Here is a 23,318-nt window from a genome sequence, read left to right on the forward strand (position 1 = left end):
GTACTCCAAAGCATCATATAATGCGATGCGCAATTTACTGCAAGTCGGTCAAAGCATCATATGATGCAATGCGCAATTGAAGGGTTAAAGCCGTGTTGACAACGGCTTTAACAGGCTGAAACGTTCATCTCTCTTCCCCATTTCTTTGTGGTTTTTCCCCATATATATATATATATATGTCGTACCTAGTAGCCAGAACGCACTTCTCAGCCTACTATGCAAGGCCCGATTTGCCTTATAAGCCAAGTTTTACTGAATTAATATATTTTCTCTAATTTTTTTCTTATGAAATGATGAATCTACCCATTCCATTATGTATGAGGAAATTTTTTTTATTGGAGTTAAAATTAACGTAGATATAAGACCGAACTTAACTAACTCTACCTAACCTAACCTAACCTATCTTTATAGGTTAGGTTAGGTTAGGTAGCCGAAAAAGTTAGGTTAGGTTAGGTTAGGTAGGTTAAGTAGTCGAAAAAACATTATTTCATGAAAACTTGGCTTATTAGGCAAATCGGGCCTTGCATAGTAGGCTGAGAAGTGCGTTCTGGCTACTAGGTACGACATTTATATATATATATATATATATATATATATATATATATATATATATATATATATATATATATATATATATATATATTATATATATATATATATATATATATTATATATATATATATATATATATATATATATATATATATATATATATATATATATATATATATTATATATATATATATATATATATATTATATATATATATATATATATATATATATATATATATATATATATATATATATATATATATATATATATATATATTATATATATATACATAAATATGGGGCGCCTTGCTTTCTTGGAAGGATGGTAAGTAAGTGGTGTGGGACTACATGTGCGCTGCCACACTGGCCAGTACCTACCTCCACTACAGCACACGTGAAAGCGGTGGTGCTGCTTCTTTCAGGGAATCGCAGAAAATTATTAAATACAGAGGTCTGGCACACTGTTACAGCTTTGTTCTGATCGGCTCGGAGACCCTCGGTTCGTGGGGAAAATGTGCATTGAAGTTCCTGAAGGAATTGGGGGGACAAATTGATCGGCAATACAAAAGACCAGAGAGTAAAAAGTTTTTTGATCCAGCACCTCAGTGTTGTGATTCAGAGGGGACTATTTACTATTACATATTCGTAATAGTAAAAGACTCAGATGAACTAATTGACCTAAAAAGACATCTAGAGAGAGTACTCCAATTTACACATGAAAATAGTGAAAATAACAGTCTGCCATTCTTGGATGTACTAATAACAAAAACAGGAACCTCTTTAAGCACCAACGTATATACCAAGCCCACCAACATAGGATTATGCCTGAACGGTAGAAGTGAGTGCCCCCAAAGATACAAAGCCAGTGTTCTCAATGCTTATATTCGTCGAGCGCTTACCCACTGCTCTGAATGGAGCAACGTGAGTAGAGAGTTTGAAAGAGTAACTCGGGTATTGGTGAACAACGGATATAGCAACGCGGAAATAAACGCTGCTATAAGAAGACACTTGGACCGTAGGTATAATCCTGAACCTAGAACAGAAACCACAATACCTCCAATAAAATTATATTACAAATCAACCATGCACAGTGAACATATAAAAGAGGAAAGAATAATGAAAGAAATAATCCGTAAAGGAGTAAAAAGCATTACTCCTAATCAAAACATAAACCTGATAAAATTCAACACAACACCAATAAGACTTCCGAACTCCTTATCAAAAACAGCCTAAAGCCGACAGAGAACCCTCTACAGCAGTCAAGCGTTGTATACATGTACACTTGCCCCCACGAAGGATGTAACCTTCAATCTAAGTACATAGGTATGACGTCGACCAAGCTGACGAGGTGTTTGACATGCCATCTTCAATCCGGTGCCCCCAAGAATCACATGAGACAAGCCCATGACATCACCCCAACAAGAGAAATGTTGAACAAAAATACCTGTATAATAGACAAAACCCAAGATGCAAGAAGATTACAAATTCTTGAAGCAATTCACATAAGAATAGAACAACCTACCATGAACACCCAAATCACGGAACTATTTACTCTACCCACCATGAGAGTAAGGACAAGACCAGAACATAACGATGCCAACACAGAAGACAATGTTCCACATAACAGGCCAATTACACTTGATTAATCTTTGTATGTAGACAGGAGCTGCCTCGTATGGGCCAATAAGCCTTCTGCAGTTACCTCTATTCTTATGTTCTTATGTTTCACCCCACATTGTATCCCCCCCATGTTTTCACCTTTATTGTCTTGTCACCTGACCCAGTGCAGGTATAAAATCAACCAGTCCTGAAAAATCTCTTCACTTGAGAATGAACCATGGAGGTTTGAAACGTTGTGCAAATTGTATAAAAAAGTGTAATACATTCTATAGTAATTCACTTCTTTTCTTCACCTTGAAATAACGAAAATGAGTTTTGGAGAACTCCTATTTCAGCTAAGCCCTGATGCTAAGAAAATAGTTAAAGAGGGATAGAAGCCCTAAATCAGAAGATAGTAAATACAGAATATGCGGTCATATTCAATGAGACATGTTTAAAAGAAAACCTGCTGCTATATATATATATATATATATATATATATATATATATATGAATGAAAACTCACACCCCAGAAGTGACTCGAACCCATACTCCCAGAAGCAACGCAACTGGTAACTACAGGGCGCCTTAATCCGCTTGACCATCACGGCCGTCAAAAGGAAGTGATAGCCGAGGCTATTTGAGCCACTTCCCCGACGGCAACTCGGATGGTAATCTTGGGCATAGCATTTCACCAAATCACCTCATTCTTTGGGGCACACGTGAGGAACACAAATGCAAACAAGCCTGAATGGTCCCCAGGACTATATGCGAATGAAAACTCACACCCCAGAAGTGACTCGAACCCATACTCCCAGAAGCAACGCAACTGGTAACTACAGGGCGCCTTAATCCGCTTGACCATCACGGCCGTCAAAAGGAAGTGATAGCCGAGGCTATTTGAGCCACTTCCCCGACGGCAACTCGGATGGTAATCTTGGGCATAGCATTTCACCAAATCACCTCATTCTTTGGGGCACACGTGAGGAACACAAATGCGAACAAGCCTGAATGGTCCCCAGGACTATATGCGAATGAAAACTCACACCCCAGAAGTGACTCGAACCCATACTCCCAGAAGCAACGCAACTGGTAACTACAGGGCGCCTTAATCCGCTTGACCATCACGGCCGTCAAAAGGAAGTGATAGCCGAGGCTATTTGAGCCACTTCCTCGACGGCAACTCGGATGGTAATCTTGGGCATAGCATTTCACCAAATCACCTCATTCTTTGGGGCACACGTGAGGAACACAAATGCGAACAAGCCTGAATGGTCCCCAGGACTATATGCGAATGAAAACTCACACCCCAGAAGTGACTCGAACCCATACTCCCAGAAGCAACGCAACTGGTAACTACAGGGCGCCTTAATCCGCTTGACCATCACGGCCGTCAAAAGGAAGTGATAGCCGAGGCTATTTGAGCCACTTCCCCGACGGCAACTCGGATGGTAATCTTGGGCATAGCATTTCACCAAATCACCTCATTCTTTGGGGCACACGTGAGGAACACAAATGCGAACAAGCCTGAATGGTCCCCAGGACTATATGCGAATGAAAACTCACACCCCAGAAGTGACTCGAACCCATACTCCCAGAAGCAACGCAACTGGTAACTACAGGGCGCCTTAATCCGCTTGACCATCACGGCCGTCAAAAGGAAGTGATAGCCGAGGCTATTTGAGCCACTTCCCCGACGGCAACTCGGATGGTAATCTTGGGCATAGCATTTCACCAAATCACCTCATTCTTTGGGGCACACGTGAGGAACACAAATGCGAACAAGCCTGAATGGTCCCCAGGACTATATGCGAATGAAAACTCACACCCCAGAAGTGACTCGAACCCATACTCCCAGAAGCAACGCAACTGGTAACTACAGGGCGCCTTAATCCGCTTGACCATCACGGCCGTCAAAAGGAAGTGATAGCCGAGGCTATTTGAGCCACTTCCCCGACGGCAACTCTGATGGTAATCTTGGGCATAGCATTTCACCAAATCACCTCATTCTTTGGGGCACACGTGAGGAACACAAATGCGAACAAGCCTGAATGGTCCCCAGGACTATATGCGAATGAAAACTCACACCCCAGAAGTGACTCGAACCCATACTCCCAGAAGCAACGCAACTGGTAACTACAGGGCGCCTTAATCCGCTTGACCATCACGGCCGTCAAAAGGAAGTGATAGCCGAGGCTATTTGAGCCACTTCCCCGACGGCAACTCGGATGGTAATCTTGGGCATAGCATTTCACCAAATCACCTCATTCTTTGGGGCACACGTGAGGAACACAAATGCGAACAAGCCTGAATGGTCCCCAGGACTATATGCGAATGAAAACTCACACCCCAGAAGTGACTCGAACCCATACTCCCAGAAGCAACGCAACTGGTAACTACAGGGCGCCTTAATCCGCTTGACCATCACGGCCGTCAAAAGGAAGTGATAGCCGAGGCTATTTGAGCCACTTCCCCGACGGCAACTCGGATGGTAATCTTGGGCATAGCATTTCACCAAATCACCTCATTCTTTGGGGCACACGTGAGGAACACAAATGCGAACAAGCCTGAATGGTCCCCAGGACTATATGCGAATGAAAACTCACACCCCAGAAGTGACTCGAACCCATACTCCTAGAAGCAACGCAACTGGTAACTTCAGGGCGCCTTAATCCGCTTGACCATCACGGCCGTCAAAAGGAAGTGATAGCCGAGGCTATTTGAGCCACTTCCCTGACGGCAACTCGGATGGTAATCTTGGGCATAGCATTTCACCAAATCACCTCATTCTTTGGGGCACACGTGAGGAACACAAATGCGAACAAGCCTGAATGGTCCCCAGGACTATATGCGAATGAAAACTCACACCCCAGAAGTGACTCGAACCCATACTCCCAGAAGCAACGCAACTGGTAACTACAGGGCGCCTTAATCCGCTTGACCATCACGGCCGTCAAAAGGAAGTGATAGCCGAGGCTATTTGAGCCACTTCCCCGACGGCAACTCGGATGGTAATCTTGGGCATAGCATTTCACCAAATCACCTCATTCTTTGGGGCACACGTGAGGAACACAAATGCGAACAAGCCTGAATGGTCCCCAGGACTATATGCGAATGAAAACTCACACCCCAGAAGTGACTCGAACCCATACTCCCAGAAGCAACGCAACTGGTAACTACAGGGCGCCTTAATCCGCTTGACCATCACGGCCGTCAAAAGGAAGTGATAGCCGAGGCTATTTGAGCCACTTCCCCGACGGCAACTCGGATGGTAATCTTGGGCATAGCATTTCACCAAATCACCTCATTCTTTGGGGCACACGTGAGGAACACAAATGCGAACAAGCCTGAATGGTCCCCAGGACTATATGCGAATGAAAACTCACACCCCAGAAGTGACTCGAACCCATACTCCCAGAAGCAACGCAACTGGTAACTACAGGGCGCCTTAATCCGCTTGACCATCACGGCCGTCAAAAGGAAGTGATAGCCGAGGCTATTTGAGCCACTTCCCCGACGGCAACTCGGATGGTAATCTTGGGCATAGCATTTCACCAAATCACCTCATTCTTTGGGGCACACGTGAGGAACACAAATGCGAACAAGCCTGAATGGTCCCCAGGACTATATGCGAATGAAAACTCACACCCCAGAAGTGACTCGAACCCATACTCCCAGAAGCAACGCAACTGGTAACTACAGGGCGCCTTAATCCGCTTGACCATCACGGCCGTCAAAAGGAAATGATAGCCGAGGCTATTTGAGCCACTTCCCCGACGGCAACTCGGATGGTAATCTTGGGCATAGCATTTCACCAAATCACCTCATTCTTTGGGGCACACGTGAGGAACACAAATGCGAACAAAGAATGAGGTGATTTGGTGAAATGCTATGCCCAAGATTACCATCCGAGTTGCCGTCGGGGAAGTGGCTCAAATAGCCTCGGCTATCACTTCCTTTTGACGGCCGTGATGGTCAAGCGGATTAAGGCGCCCTTTAGTTACCAGTTGCGTTGCTTCTGGGAGTATGGGTTCGAGTCACTTCTGGGGTGTGAGTTTTCATTCGCATATAGTCCTGGGGACCATTCAGGCTTGTTCGCATTTGTGTTCCTCACGTGTGCCCCAAAGAATGAGGTGATTTGGTGAAATGCTATGCCCAAGATTACCATCCGAGTTGCCGTCGGGGAAGTGGCTCAAATAGCCTCGGCTATCACTTCCTTTTGACGGCCGTGATGGTCAAGCGGATTAAGGCGCCCTGTAGTTACCAGTTGCGTTGCTTCTGGGAGTATGGGTTCGAGTCACTTCTGGGGTGTGAGTTTTCATTCGCATATAGTCCTGGGGACCATTCAGGCTTGTTCGCATTTGTGTTCCTCACGTGTGCCCCAAAGAATGAGGTGATTTGGTGAAATGCTATGCCCAAGATTACCATCCGAGTTGCCGTCGGGGAAGTGGCTCAAATAGCCTCGGCTATCACTTCCTTTTGACGGCCGTGATGGTCAAGCGGATTAAGGCGCCCTGTAGTTACCAGTTGCGTTGCTTCTGGGAGTATGGGTTCGAGTCACTTCTGGGGTGTGAGTTTTCATTCGCATATAGTCCTGGGGACCATTCAGGCTTGTTCGCATTTGTGTTCCTCACGTGTGCCCCAAAGAATGAGGTGATTTGGTGAAATGCTATGCCCAAGATTACCATCCGAGTTGCCGTCGGGAAAGTGGCTCAAATAGCCTCGGCTATCACTTCCTTTTGACGGCCGTGATGGTCAAGCGGATTAAGGCGCCCTGTAGTTACCAGTTGCGTTGCTTCTGGGAGTATGGGTTCGAGTCACTTCTGGGGTGTGAGTTTTCATTCGCATATAGTCCTGGGGACCATTCAGGCTTGTTCGCATTTGTGTTCCTCACGTGTGCCCCAAAGAATGAGGTGATTTGGTGAAATGCTATGCCCAAGATTACCATCCGAGTTGCCGTCGGGGAAGTGGCTCAAATAGCCTCGGCTATCACTTCCTTTTGACGGCCGTGATGGTCAAGCGGATTAAGGCGCCCTGTAGTTACCAGTTGCGTTGCTTCTGGGAGTATGGGTTCGAGTCACTTCTGGGGTGTGAGTTTTCATTCGCATATAGTCCTGGGGACCATTCAGGCTTGTTCGCATTTGTGTTCCTCACGTGTGCCCCAAAGAATGAGGTGATTTGGTGAAATGCTATGCCCAAGATTACCATCCGAGTTGCCGTCGGGGAAGTGGCTCAAATAGCCTCGGCTATCACTTCCTTTTGACGGCCGTGATGGTCAAGCGGATTAAGGCGCCCTGTAGTTACCAGTTGCGTTGCTTCTGGGAGTATGGGTTCGAGTCACTTCTGGGGTGTGAGTTTTCATTCGCATATAGTCCTGGGGACCATTCAGGCTTGTTCGCATTTGTGTTCCTCACGTGTGCCCCAAAGAATGAGGTGATTTGGTGAAATGCTATGCCCAAGATTACCATCCGAGTTGCCGTCGGGGAAGTGGCTCAAATAGCCTCGGCTATCACTTCCTTTTGACGGCCGTGATGGTCAAGCGGATTAAGGCGCCCTGTAGTTACCAGTTGCGTTGCTTCTGGGAGTATGGGTTCGAGTCACTTCTGGGGTGTGAGTTTTCATTCGCATATAGTCCTGGGGACCATTCAGGCTTGTTCGCATTTGTGTTCCTCACGTGTGCCCCAAAGAATGAGGTGATTTGGTGAAATGCTATGCCCAAGATTACCATCCGAGTTGCCGTCGGGGAAGTGGCTCAAATAGCCTCGGCTATCACTTCCTTTTGACGGCCGTGATGGTCAAGCGGATTAAGGCGCCCCGTAGTTACCAGTTGCGTTGCTTCTGGGAGTATGGGTTCGAGTCACTTCTGGGGTGTGAGTTTTCATTCGCATATAGTCCTGGGGACCATTCAGGCTTGTTCGCATATATATATATATATATATATATATATGTCGTACCTAATAGCCAGAACGCACTTCTCGGCCTACTATACAAGGCCCGATTTGCCTAATAAGCCAAGTTTTCCTGAATTAATATATTTTCTCTAATTTTTTGCTTATGAAATGATAAAGCTACCCATTTCATTGTGTATGAGGTCAATTTTTTTTTATTGGAGTTAAAATTAACTTAGATATATGACCGAACCTAACCAACCCGACCTAACCTAACCTAACCTATCTTTATAGGTTAGGTTAGGTTAGGTACCCGAAAAAGTTAGAGTAGGTTAGGTTAGGTAGGTTAGGTAGTCGAAAAACAATTAATTCATGAAAACTTGGCCTATTAGGCAAATCGGGCCTTGCATAGTAGGCTGAGAAGTGCGTTCTGGCTACTAGGTACGACATATATATATATATATATATATATATATATATATATATATATACATATATATATATATATATTATATATATATATATATATATTATATATATATATATATATTATATATATATATATATATATATATATATATATATATATATATATATATATATATATATATATATATATATATATAATATATATATATATATAGGAGATGCCTCGTATGGGCCAATAAGCCTTCTGCAGCCCCTATGTTTATCCCTTATGTATCCCCCCATGTTTTCACCTTCATTGTATTATCACCTGACCTAATGCGGGTATAAAATCAACTAGTATTGTAAGATCTGTTCACTTGAGAATGAACCATGGAGGTTCGAAACGTCGTGCAAATTATACAAATAAGTGTAATACACTCTATAGTAAATCACTTCTTTTCTTCACCTTAAAAGTACGAAAATGAGTTTTGGAGAACTCCTATTTCAATTAAGCCCTGATGCTAAGAAAATAGTTAGAGGGATAGAAGCCCTAAACCAGAAAATAATAAATACAGAATATGCGGTCATATTCAATGAAACATGTTTGAAAGAAAACCTGCTGCCAGTATACACATATATATATATATATATATATATATATATAATATATATATATATATATATATATATATATATATATATATATATATATATATATATAAATAAATATATATATATATATATATATATATATATATATTATTTATTTATTTATTTATTTATTTATTTATGTATTTATTTATTGTAGTCTTCATCTTACAGGCTAATACAATATTAATTTATTTTTCAAAATTACCTATACTATATTGTGTTGCTGTGCACAGATCCCCCCAAAATTATCACCAGTTGGCGAGGCAGCTACTTATTTGAGGAATGCTTATTTTATTTACCTTACAAGCTGAGGCAGCTTATTTTATTTGAGGAATGCTCAGCTGATTCCTCTACAATTAGTACTGTATTGAACAAATGTGTGTCCAAGACCTCTTCCTGTTACTCAGTTTGGCTGTGTGTAACAAGTAATTATCAAAAGAAGGCACCAATCCAGGAAGGCTATGTAGCACCATTGTGTATAACAATACACTTTATTTTTTTAAAAGAGATAAGTGCACCTGTGAGAAACAAGTCCACTGCACAATTTATTGATTCAAAAGAAATATTAATAACATTGTCATCGTCTTTTCATCTTCTAGTGTGTGGTTTGGTCAACATTACTAACATTACATATCAATATGAGGTCTTAATGATCCATGATTAACATTTATGATTTAATAAGGATAATACAGTACAGTAGTACCTCGGCTTACGAGTTTTTCGGGTTACGAACAGGATTTGCTCGGAAAATTTGTATCGGGATACGAGGGTTGCCTCAGGTTACGAGTTTGTTGATACGCGTACGGGCCGACCTAGCGCATGGTGGCACAGCGATCGCCGCTCAGTTTGCCAGTGCCTCGTGCCCAGTGACTATCCTGCCTGAATTCTTCACAAGGATTTACAGTTTTTTGTCGGATTTTTGGCCATTTGAGCATAAAAGTTGTTATTATATATCTCGCCATGGGTCCCAAGAAAGCCAGTGGTAAGGTTCAACCTAAGAAAATAGTTGTGAGTAGAGGCAGTAGAGGATGTCCCTTCTTCATTAAGAAAGTGTGTGAAGTATGGGAAGAACTGCAAAGTTTTGTTGAAAAAACTCACCCAGATAAAGCTGTAGCAGGCCGTTGCATTGACCTGTTAAATGACAATGTGATGTCTTACTACAGACAAGTGTTAAAATGTAGGGAAAAACAAGTGTCTTTAGACAGATTCTTAGTAAGACAAGCGAGCAGTGAGCCACAAGCAAGTCCTAGTGGTATGCAGGCAAAACGTGCCAGAGTGTGCACACCAGAGAAGTCCTCACTGCCTGATGTTATAATGGAAGGGGACTCCAATTCCAACCAGTAACACCTCTCCTCCTTCCCCCTCCTCACCAGCTTCCATGCGTCAAGAGCAGTCATCAGCAAGGGTAAGTAATAACTTGAGCATAGTTTTGTAGTGTAGATTTAGATGAATTAGGTATAAAATTTAGTTTGAAGTGAGGTTTTTGGGTAGTCAGGAACGGATTAATTCATTTCCCATTATTTCTTATGGGGAAATTAGCTTCGGGTTACGAGTTTTCGAGTTACGAGCTGTCTCCAGGAACGGATTAAACTCTTAAACCGAGGTACCACTGTACTGGTAATAATAATACAAGCTATAATCTAAAACCTTTATTACTTATTTTTTTTTATAAACAAGCTTAGGTATACACAGCAATGTGCTGCTACCCTATTCAATTTGAAAGATTACAGTGTAGATCAGAAATTAGCTACAAGCTCATCCAACATCCCCACCTCACAGGATGGTTAGTCATACATGGAATCGGGGAAGAAAATACCTGCCTCAATACAAAAAACAAATCAACTCTGACTAAACAACAACTAAACAATTTTCACATGAGGTTCAACCTCATGTGAAAAAACAACTTCAAACTTCAAACAATAAACAACAACTTCATTCATTTTCACTGAATCATGTAACATTATACAGTATTATAATTACTCTTACCAATTTCTACAAGACTTCTCTCAAACTAACTATATAATATATATATATATATATATATATATATATATATATATATATATATATATATATATATATATATATATATATATAATAGTATATTTTGGTAGCAGTCTTTCCTGTAGACATATATTATTAAATATGACCGAAAAAGTAAGATTAATAATTCTAACACGAATTTTCTCGATCTTTCTTACGTTTCTTTTCACTGTTGATGGTAATTCAAAGATCAATTCTCCAAAATTCATTTTTATTTCTAGTCTGACGTGACACTTGAGCGCGTTTCGTAAAACTTATTACATTTTCAAAGACTTTAGTTTACAAACACACAACTGAAACTGAATAGAGCTTACACATCTTTGATTTTATATCTACATTTGGGTGAGGTGGAAGAGGTGAAAACAAACTTTCAACAATGGGTATTGAATGGGTATTAAATTCAAACACAAGACAGAACACGAAACAATGGGTATTGAATGGAAGTAATTGTAGAAAGCCTATTGGTCCATATTTCTTGATGCTTCTATATTGGAGCGGAGTCTTGAAGTGGGTAGAATATAGTTGTGCATTAATTGGCTGTTGATTGCTGGTGTTGACTTCTTGATGTGTAGTGCCTCGCAGATGTCGAGCCGCCTGCTATTGCTGTATCTATCGATGATTTCTGTGTTGTTTGTTAAGATTTCTCTGGTGATGGTCTGGTTGTGGGAAGAGATTATATGTTCCTTAATGGAGCCCTGTTGCTTATGCATCGTTAATCGCCTGGAAAGAGATGTTGTTGTCTTGCCTATATACTGAGTTCTTTGAGGCTTACAGTCCCCAAGTGGGCATTTGAAGGCATAGACGACGTTGGTCTCTTTTAAAGCGTTCTGCTTTGTCTCTGGAGAGTTTCTCACGAGTAGGTTGGCCGTTTTTTTGGTTTTATAGTAAATCGTCAATTGTATCTTCTGATTTTTGTCTGTAGGGATAACGTTTCTATCAACAATATCTTTTAGGACCCTTTCCTCCATTTTATGAGCTGTGGAAAAGAAGTTCCTGTAAAATAGTCTAATAGGGGGTAAAGGTGTTGTGTTAGTTGTCTCTTCAGAGGTTGCATGGCATTTCACCTTCCTTCTTATGATGTCTTCAACGAAACCATTGGAGAAAACGTTGTTAACTAGGACCTGCCTTACCCTACAGAGTTCTTCATCGACTTGCTTCCATCCTGATCTGTGGCCGAGAGCACGGTCGACATAAGCGTTAACAACACTCCTCCTGTACCTGTGTGGGCAGTCACTGTTGGCATGGAGGCACATTCCTATGTTTTGTTTCCTTAGCGTAGACTGCAGTGTGGAAACCTCCGCTCCTATCCATGACCGTTACATCTAGAAAGGGCAGCTTCCCATCCTTCTCCATCTCGTAAGTGAAACACAACACAGAATTCTGCTCAAATGCCTCTTTCAGCTCCTGCAGATGTCTGACATCAGGTACCTGTGTAAAAATGTCGTCAACATACCTGCAGTATATGGCCGGTTTCAAGTTCATGTCGACTAAGACCTTCTGTTCGATGGTACCCATGTAGAAGTTTGCAAACAGGACACCTAGGGGAGAACCCATGGCGACCCCATCTACTTGCTTATTCATGTGCCCATCCGGGCTCAAGAAGGGTGCCTCTTTAGTACAAGCTTGGAGTAGTTTCCTTAGAATGTTTTCTGGAATGTCGAGAGGAGTACAGGCCGGATCAGAACCAGAAGCTTCAGTCATTAAACCCACCGACAGCACACATCTTAGAGAACCTCTGAGCCACAATGCCATTGCTGCAGTCCTTGACGAAAAGTTTAACGACCTAAAGAGGATGAAAGTGAGAATAGGGGACTTGGACTCCCATGATGCCCTCTACCTTCTCACAAAGTGCCTTACCTTGCCCAGGCTAACATACTTCTTAAGGTGTGCACCCACTTTTGGCAACCCACTTCTAAATCAATATGATGAGCTCCTCAGGTCAATATTCAGGAAGGTGCTCAACCTAGATTTAGATGACAGTCAGTGGGACCAAGCAACACTACCAGACAAATTTGGGGGTGTGATAGGCATACGAAAGTCTTCATGGTGTAGTGGTAAGACACTCGCCTGGCGTTCCGCGAGCGCTTTGTCATGGGTTCGTATTCTGGTCAGAGAGGATTTACTGGGCGCAAATCCTTAACTGTAGCCTCTGTTTAACTCAACAGTAAAATGAGTACTTGGTTGTAAAAACAATTCTTCGCGGCGGGGATCGTATTCCAGGGACCTGCCCAAAACGCTACGCGTACTAGTGGCTGTACAAGAATGTAACAACTCTTGTATATATCTCAAAAAAAAAAAAAAAAGCAACTGAGGTAGCACTTCCAGCATTCTTATCCTCATGTACAGCAGCCAACGAATTGGTAGGGCAGATCCTACCAGAGCGTATGAGAGACAGCGGGAACTCATGACCAAATGTTCATTGAATCAGCCAGATAATGGGACACCATTGCACACCCTCAACCCCGACCATAAGCAGGCCCCCTGGGATAGCCCCATACTGGAAAAGACTGTCACAGCAATGATTGACAACGCCGATGCTGAAAACAAAGCCCACCTCCTAGTGGTAACAGCACTTCACGCCGGGGATTTTTATTTGCTGTGCTCAATGCAGCCCTGGGAACTCGCCTCAATCATGACGCTCTCCACATTGGAGTTGCCCTTTGCCTTGCCGCCCCCATCCTCACCGAACATAGGTGCATCTGCGGAACTGCAATGGCAGACCAATATGGTCGTCATGGTCTGGTATGTCGTAAATCACAGGGTAAGATTGCAAGACATGAAGAAGTCAACGACATCATCAAGAAGAGCCTCGCCACAGCTCGCTGCCTGGCACAAAGAGAACCACACTTATTCAGACCTAACAACCCTCAGAAGCGCCCAGATGGGGTCACCTTGCTTCCTTGGAAGGATGATGGCTAGTGGTGTGGGACTACACCTGCACTGCCACACTGGCCAGTACCTACCTCCACTACAGCACACATGAAAGGGGTGGTGCTGCTTCTTTCAGGGAATCACAGAAAATGATTAAATACAGAGGTCTGGCACACTGCTACAGCTTTGATCGGCTAGGAGACCCTCGGTTTGTTGGGAAAATGTGCATTGAAGTTCCTGAAGGAATTGGGGGACAAATTGATCAGCACTACAAAAGATCAGAGAGCAAAAAGTTTCTTGTTCCAGCACCTCAGTGTTGCGATTCAGAGGGGGAATGCCTGTTGCGTCTTGGGCACTAGTCCAACTGCAGAGGAATTCGAAGAAATGTTTGACTTGCAACTATAATCGAACCTATCAGTGGCATTCATCAATGTTTCCCATTGTCGTGTTTTTCTATATATATACAGGCATACCTCAGAATAAGAGTTTAATCCGTTCCTGGAGACGCCTCGCCTTCCGAAAACTCGCATTCCGAAGTTAATTTCCCCATAAGAAATAAAGGGAAATGAATTAATCCGTTCCTGACTACCCCAAAAACCCCACATCAAACTAAATTTTTATACCTAATTCATCTAAATAAACCTACAAAACTGTGTTCCAGTTATTACTTACCTTACTGTCGAGTGCTGTAGGCGTATGGAAGCTGGTGAGGAGGGGGGAGGAGGAGAGGAGTTACTGTTTGGAAGGGGAGTCCCCTTCCATAATCACATCACATAACCCCATGCCTTGTAACACTATGGATACCACTTCTCTTTCTAAATTTTTCAAACCAGCCCCTGCTTGCCTTAAACTCTTTCTTATCTGCATCACTCGTTGCAGGGGTATTCTTTAGAAGGTCTTCGTGCAACACCCTGGCTTTCTCACAAATAATGGCCTCCGAAACACTATCACCCCTCAACTCCTTGTCGTGTATCCAAATTAATAACAACTTTTCCACTTCTTCAAGTATTTGTGCCGTTAATGTTCTTACTCCTTTTGCCACTTTAGCACCCATAATCTTATTTTTCTTCTTAAGTATAGTGCATATTGTTGATGTGGCTTTGTTGTACTGCCTACAAAGTTCAACAACACGTGTACCGTTCTCATGCTTCCGAATGATCTCTTGTTTCTCCTCTATTGTCATCCTCACAGGAGCTTTCTGGCCTTTATCCTTACCACTGGCTTTCTTGGGACCCATGGTGAGATATATAATAACAAATTGTATAGACAAATCACCAAAAATCCAACAAAACACTGAAAATCCGCGAGAAGAATTGATGTGGGGGTAGTCACTGAGCGCCAGACAATAATAAACTGAGGGGCGGCGGGGCGGAGGGGCGACGAACGCGCTAGGTCGGCTGTACGCGTATCAACAAACTCGCGTCCAAACTCGCCTCCCGAAGTAACCCTCGCCTTCTGAGACAAATTTTTGGAGTAAATACACCTCGCCTTCCGAAAATCTCGCATACAGGGACAATCGCATTCCGAGGTACCACTGTATAAATAAAGTTCCTTCTTGTACTCCCATTGGGTTCATGGGAGTACAGAGACTTGAAGTTATACATTCTTGTAAAGCCACTACCATGCATAGCATTTCGGGCAGATCCTTAATCTAACATGTAATCTTAAGAAGGTAATTTCTTGCAAAATTAAAAAAAAAATTACAGGTATACTGTAAGTACAAAAAAGTATTGTAAGAAAATACAAAAATACATCGCAAAAAGGTACAAAAAACACATTGCAAGAAAGTACAAAAAATTACATTGTATAAGAAACTTGGCAGAAAAAAGTAGGTACAAAGTAAATTTAAGGGAAATCCACAGGTACATTTTAGTATAATTTGAGTTTATTACAGGATATAATGTAGCAAACTATGTGTATAATATGATACAAGATAGCGCAATGATTACGATGGTAGGTTGTATGGCATAGGTGCATATATTGGGGGTATTCTGTAGAGCTAAAGACAGTGCGAGTTAAAGCACTAGGTAGGAAACTATGAAGATGAAATTATGTACTTTTTTTTTTTTTAATATGGCAAAAGTTGTACACCTTTTCAATTCAGTAGGGAGTGAGTTCCATAGACTAGGTATTTCACAGCATACCAGGCTAAAAACAAACTCCAAAAATAGCACCTGTCTATCAGTTTACAACCAAAATGTTAGATCACATGGTAAACATTTTGACAATTTAAATGCACTACTCACAGCACTAGTACTAACTTATCGTTCATTATTTTAACAGAAACTTGGCTAAATAAAGACTATACCCAACTCTACAACTTAGCTGGTTATAAAGCCATTCATAACTGTAGGCCTAATAAAAAAGGTGGTGGCACAGCTATATATTACCGAGATACATTTATCTGCAACAGTGTCATTAGTGACAGAGATGACTACTGTGAATATACTTTTGCTCAGTTTACAATTAAATCCCTTAAATCCTCTTTGACTATTGGATCCATCTATAGATTTCCCAATACTAACATAGCTTCTTTCTCAGATAACCTAAGGAATCTTATTATAAACAACAATCTCAACAAAAACCACATCATTCTGGGAGGAGACTTTAATATTGACCTGGGTCAACAAAATTGCTCTCAAGTTGACTATTTCCTTAACAGCATGAACTCCTGTATGCTAATCCCCACAATCACCAAACCTACCCGAATCACTCAAACATCAGCCACTACCTTGGACCACATATGGACAAACATAACAGCTCCTCTTGTATCTGGTATAATCTACGACAGAACAACTGACCACTATCCTACCTTTCTCATAGCGAACATGGACATAACACCACCAAATAGCAAGAAACTTTCATTTAGGCTACACAGTGAATCAGCTTTAGGCAATCTTACAGATGCACTTCACAATATTAACTGGGATTCTGAATTCAATAATACCCATGATATAAATTCATTAGCTAACTTCTTCCTCTCCAAAACTCTAAGCCTCTACAACCTTCATTGTCCCCTTCTTACCAAGCAAGTAACTGACAAAAGATTAAACAATCCATGGCTCACAAGTGGCATTCTCAACTCAATCAACAAGAAACATGAATATGAAAAGAAACTTAGGATTGGCCTAGTTTCAAAGGAAGTAGCTAAAAGGTACTCATCAATGCTTACCAGTATCATAAGAAAGGCAAAACTTGCATATTATGTGAATAGATTCAATGAAGCAAAAGGCAACACGAAAAACACTTGGAAAACAATCTCTAGTATCCTAGGAACTAAACAACACTCACATAACCAAATAAAACTCTACAAGGATGGGGATATACCGTCAACTGATTTAGAAATGGCAAATGAATTTAATAGTTTCTTTTCATCGGTTGGTGCTAATCTTGCCAGTAAAATCCCACAGACTCAGACACATATTAACACACATCTCTCAGGCAGCTATCCAAGCTCTCTTCTCCTTTCACCAATCAGCCCGGCAGATGTTATGTCCATCATACACTCTCTAAAAACCAAGGCAGGGAACACCAGTGAAATTCCGTCCATTGTGTACAAGAGAGCCTCCCATGCCCTTGCCCCACCCATAGCACTACTGTTCAACAAATCTATAGAGTATCACACCTTCCCTGATATCCTCAAAAAAGCAAGAGTAACGCCAGTCCATAAAGGAGGCAATCCGGCGGACATAAACAATTATAGACCAATATCAAATCTACCCATTTTATCAAAAATATTTGAAAAAAATATTTATAACAGCTCTATTCCTACCTCGTAAAATTCGACATACTCAGCCCCTGCCAGTTTGGCTTCCGGTCCCAAAAGAGCACCAACGATGCAATCATTAGTCTCCTTGACGTTATCTACTCAGCCCTTGACAAAAATGAGTTTCCGATTGGACTCTTCATTGACCTAAGAAAAGCCTTTGATACTGTTAATCACAACTACCTCTTACTTAAACTCCAGCATTATGGAATCTGAGGCCTTGCCCTTGACTACATCCAATCCTATCTTAGTGACAGACACCAATATGTAACCATCAATGATACAACTTCTTCCACTCTACCAATTACCGTTGGAGTGCCACAGGGCAGTATCTTAGGACCTCTTCTATTTCTTATATATATATAAACGATCTGCCTAATGTCTCTAATATTCTCAAACCTATATTGTTTGCTGATGATACTACCCTTATCTATTCAGACCTCAACCCACATACACTAAATAATGTTGTGAATAATGAATTAAAAAAAAGTCCACTTATGGATGTCAACGAACAAACTAACACTTAATGTAGAAAAGACTTACTACATCTTATTTGGAAGCAAATCATTAAATGCAATTCAGCTACAGATAGACAACATTAACATCAGTAATAAAAATGATGGCAAGTTTCTTGGCCTATTCCTAGACAAGAGACTCAACTTCAGCACCCACATTCAACACATAACTAAGAAAGTCTCTAAGACAGTTGGTATACTCTACAAAATCAGATATTATGTACCTAACTCTGCTCTCCTCTCACTATATTATGCACTAATCTACCCCTATCTTAATTATGGTATCTGTGCATGGGGGTCTACCACTGCAAACCACCTTAAGCCCATCATCACACAGCAAAAATCTGCTATCAGAATAATAACTAACTCTGCTTTCAGACAACACTCAGCTCTCTTGTTTAAATCCCTAAACTTGCTAAATATTAACTCCCTCCACACATTCTCTTGTGTCAACTACATTTACAAAACCCTTTTCTTAAATGCAAACCATGCTCTGAAACTCTCCCTGGACAGATGTAATAGGACCCATTATCACCACACTAGAAATAAATATCTCTTTGATATCCCTAGGGTCAAACTTAATCTGTGTAAACACTCAATGCAAATTAAGGGACCTAGTCTATGGAACTCACTCCCTAGTGAATTGAAAAACTGTAAAACTTTTGCCATATTTAAAAGCAAAACCAAAAAGTACCTAATTTCATCTTCTTAGTTTCCTACACTGAGCTTTAAATTTGCTCTGTACCTAGTGTTACCCAATCTCCTAATTTTTATGTAGTATCAAACAACCTTATCATTGTGTTCATTGCTGTCTTCTTTTATGTGATAGCCATATGCTGTATTGTGACTACCAATTTTTGTCAACTACCATTCAAGCTGTCATTGCAATCAATCTTATATTGTTTCTTCTGTATTGTGCCTACCAATTTTTGTCAACTACCATTCAAGCTGTCATTGCAATCAATCTTAGCTACCTATGTGCTTTTAATATACTATACCTACAATTTTCTGTCATCTTCTTTTTTTCATTCCATGTAACTGTTATCATTTTTTTTGTCTATAAATTTTGCAAGTATTTACCTACTTAAAATTTTCTTAGATTAAGGACCTGCCCGAAACGCTGCGCATACTAGTGGCTTTACAAGACTGTAATTACCATATTATGTATCCTCACATTCCCAATGTACCTTCTTGTATATGCATAAATAAATAAATAAATAAATAGGTCCCTCTATTTGTATAGAGTGTTTACACCCATTAAGTTTGACTGGGGATATCATAAGAGATTTATGTCTGGTGTGGTGATTATATGTTCTATTATACCTGTCCAGGAAGAGTTTCAAATCAGGGTTTGCACTTAAGAAAAGGGTTTTGTAAATGTAGTTGACACAAGAGAATGTGTGGAGTGAGTTTATGTTTAGCATGTTTAGGGATTTAAACAAAGGGGCTGAGTGTTAAATGAAAGCAGAGATTGTTATTGTTCTGATAGCTGATTTTTGCTGGGTAGTGATGAGCTTGAGGTAGTTTGCAGAGGTTGAACAGATGCCATAAGTAAGATAGGAATAGATAAGTGCATAATATAGTGAGAGGAGAGCAGAGTAGGGAAGATAATATCTGATCTTAGAGAGTATACCAACTATTTTAGAGACTTTCTTGGTTATGTGTTGTATGTGGGTACTGAAGTTGAGTCTCTTTGTCTATGTATAAACCTAGGAACTTTCCATCATTTTTATTGCTGATGTCAACATTGTCTATCTGAAGCTGAATTGCATTTGTTGATTTGCTTCCAAATAAGATGTAGTAGGTCTTTTCTGTGTTTAGTGTCAGTTTGTTGGTTGACATCCATAAGTGGACTTTTTTTTTTAATTCATTGTTGACAACATTATTTAATATGAGTTGGTTGGGGGTCTGAGTAGATGAGGGTAGTGTCATCAGCAAACAATATCGGCTTAAGCATGTTAGAGACAATAGGCAGATCATTAATGTATATAAGAAATAGGAAGGGTCCTAAGATGCTGCCCTGCCCTGCCCTGTGAGACTAGGTATTTGCTCCCCCTGACTCCATGTATGACTAACTATCCTGTGAGATGGGAATATTAGATGAACTTATGACTGTTTTTTTATCTACACTCTTTCATATGGAATAGGGTAGCAGCACATTGCTATGTATAACCTAAGCTTATTAATAATAAAAACGCTTCTATATGTGAATTCAGAGACAATTCTATAACAAGTGTTCCTAAGATGTCTAAATGTTTAATTCAATATGATCTGCTACCAGAAATTTAAGCCAAATATCCCCAGTTTGCTAACTGTAGGTAGTAACTAAGTGATTGTAACCTATCCACCTCTGCCCACTGGATGGGGGGCAGTGTGCATGATAAACAAATCAAATCAAATGTTTATTCAGGTAAAGTACATACAAGGTGAGATACAAACATTGATGGAATTATAGATAGAGCTAGTGCATGCAATGCCTAAAGCCGCTATTACACAAAGCGTTTCGGGCAGGAAAAACACTAAGAATAAAACTTAATACTAATTGAGATTAAAGTATAAATTGTGTTGAGAAAATAAAAAATAAAGGGTGGGGAACATGGCAGAAAATAGCTTATATACAATTTGGTCAGCAAACAGCATTGTTTAAAATAGTAGACATGGGTTGACATTTAGGGGTAAGGTAGGTTACAAGGAGTTAATTAGGTAGTACTTAGTTTTTATCTTAAACTGGTTGGGAGAGGTACAGTCTTTAACATGAATGGGAAGGTCATTCCACATTCTGGGTCCCTTGATTTGAAGGGCATTTCTAGTTTGATTAAGTCGTTCTCTTGGAATATCAAATAGGTATTTGTTTCTGGTGTGATGCTCATGGGATCTGTTACAACCTTTTAGGAAGCTTTTAAGGACAGGATTGCCATTACAGTTCAGCGTTTTATATATATATATATATATATATATATATATATATATATATATATATATATATATATATATATATATATATATATATATATATATATATATATAATACACATGAGAGGATGTGCAGTGACTTAATTAATATCTAATATATTCAGAGATTTGAGTAAGGGTACCGAGTGATGTCTGGGGCCAGAGTTAGATGTTGTCCTAATAGCAGCTTTGTGTTGAGTAATTAGAGGACGTAAATGATTTTGGGTAGTAGAACCCCAAGCACAAATACCACAGTTGAGATAAGGGTAGATGAGAGAGTAATAGTGTGTCACCAGGGCAGGGCGAGGTACATAATGTGACGACTTATACTGAATTTTGTAACTAGCTCGTCAAGATTGTAACTTGCTTAGCTGTATGAATTGTGGGGTTCAGTCCCTGAGCCCATTATGTGCCTCTGTAACCCTTTCCACTACCGCCAAATGATGGGCATGAGGTGCATAATAAATGAACTAAAAAAAATTTTTTATCAATATATATTTTTATCAATTAATATATTTATTAATATTTACTATATATTATGGTTAAATAAAATGTAAGTAGTTAATATCCAAAAGCTGGGAAAAAATGTTAAATCAAATCTAGAAGTTTCTAGATTGGAAAGAAACAGAGACCATCAGTGCCATCTTGAAGGAAGGCGAGCCACCTGACCTCTCCGCGGCATCTCTCACGGCAAGCAGGTATCGTCCTATATATGATTGTAGTAAACCTGCTGACTATATCTTCATATATATATAATTATCTCCCTTCTGACCATTGTCATAAGTGAGGCTGTACTGATACCCCATATGAGTGAGCTTCAGCTGGCTGCTATCCAGCTACCGCTGCCCTTCGGGTTGAGGGGGGTTTCCGCGCCAGCTGGCCTGGGATGGTGCTCATCCACTGGAACCCCCCAAAACTGATAGGCTCCATAAATTTATAATATATATTTGCATTATAATAAATTTATTATAAAATTTACACATCCGTCACAGCCGCCATCCGCCCGTCACAGCCGCCATCCGCCCGTCACAGCCGCCATCCGCCCGTCACAGCCGCCATCCGCCCGTCACAGCCGCCATCCGCCTGTCACAGCCGCCATCCGCCCGTCACAGCCGCCATCCGCCCGTCACAGCCGCCATCCGCCCGTCACAGCCGCCACCACCACCAGTGTGTGTGTGTTCAGGTGTGTGCTGTGTGGGTGTGTGTGTGGGAGGGAGGTGTAGGCCTCATGATGGGATGACATGGGGCTCTGTGGGTCGCCACGGTCAAGGCGTCTGAAACTTACAATTTATTGCAGCAAGGAAATATGAAATGTAAATCCATGCAATGGTTCACGATATTAAAACACAGATGAAAATATTTCTGAATTTAGATTCAAACCCATACTTGATAAAAATCTTCGAAAAAATTGTTACGCGTTTCGGATAAAGCCAGATGTCCAGACGCTCAGCTGGGAGCGGCCAGTCTGTCTCCTTGTGTTAACCTGTCCAAACACGCTGCGATTCTCCACCACACCTCCGCCACCACGACATCACCTCCCACCTGCTCCCTCCACCATCACACCCCCCACCTGCTCCCTCCACCATCACCCCCACCTGCTCCCTCCACCATCACCCCCCACCTGCTCCCTCCACCATCACCCCCACCTGCTCCCTCCACCATCACCCCCACCTGCTCCCTCCACCATCACCCCCCACCTGCTCCCTCCACCATCACCCCCCACCTGCTCCCTCCACCATCACCCCCACCTGCTCCCTCCACCATCACCCCCACCTGCTCCCTCCACCATCACCCCCACCTGCTCCCTCCACCATCACCCCCACCTGCTCCCTCCACCATCACCCCCACCTGCTCCCTCCACCATCACCCCCCCACCTGCTCCCTCCACCATCACACCCCACCTGCTCCCTCCACCATCACCTCCCACCTGCTCCCTCCACCATCACACCTCCCACCTGCTCCCTCCACCATCACCCCCACCTGCTCCCTCCACCATCACCCCCCACCTGCTCCCTCCACCATCACCCCCACCTGCTCCCTCCACCATCACCCCCCACCTGCTCCCTCCACC

The 23,318-nt window shown here is 41.6% G+C and overlaps 1 protein-coding gene across 1 annotated transcript in view; it reads left to right on the forward strand.

Annotated features, from left to right (window-relative positions):
* LOC123754470 (cylicin-2-like) overlaps nucleotides 1–23,318 on the forward strand; it is a 223,701-nt gene that overhangs the window by 30,983 nt on the left and 169,400 nt on the right. The window contains exons 2-3 of the mRNA XM_069320229.1: nucleotides 21,851–21,945; nucleotides 22,240–22,430. Of these exons, the coding sequence (XP_069176330.1) occupies nucleotides 21,851–21,945; nucleotides 22,240–22,430 (286 nt within the window). The remainder of the gene's footprint in view (nucleotides 1–21,850; nucleotides 21,946–22,239; nucleotides 22,431–23,318) is intronic.

The sequence above is a fragment of the Procambarus clarkii genome, unplaced genomic scaffold, assembly GCF_040958095.1.
Source record: "Procambarus clarkii isolate CNS0578487 unplaced genomic scaffold, FALCON_Pclarkii_2.0 HiC_scaffold_107, whole genome shotgun sequence".
In the NCBI taxonomy this organism is placed as follows: domain Eukaryota; kingdom Metazoa; phylum Arthropoda; class Malacostraca; order Decapoda; family Cambaridae; genus Procambarus; species Procambarus clarkii.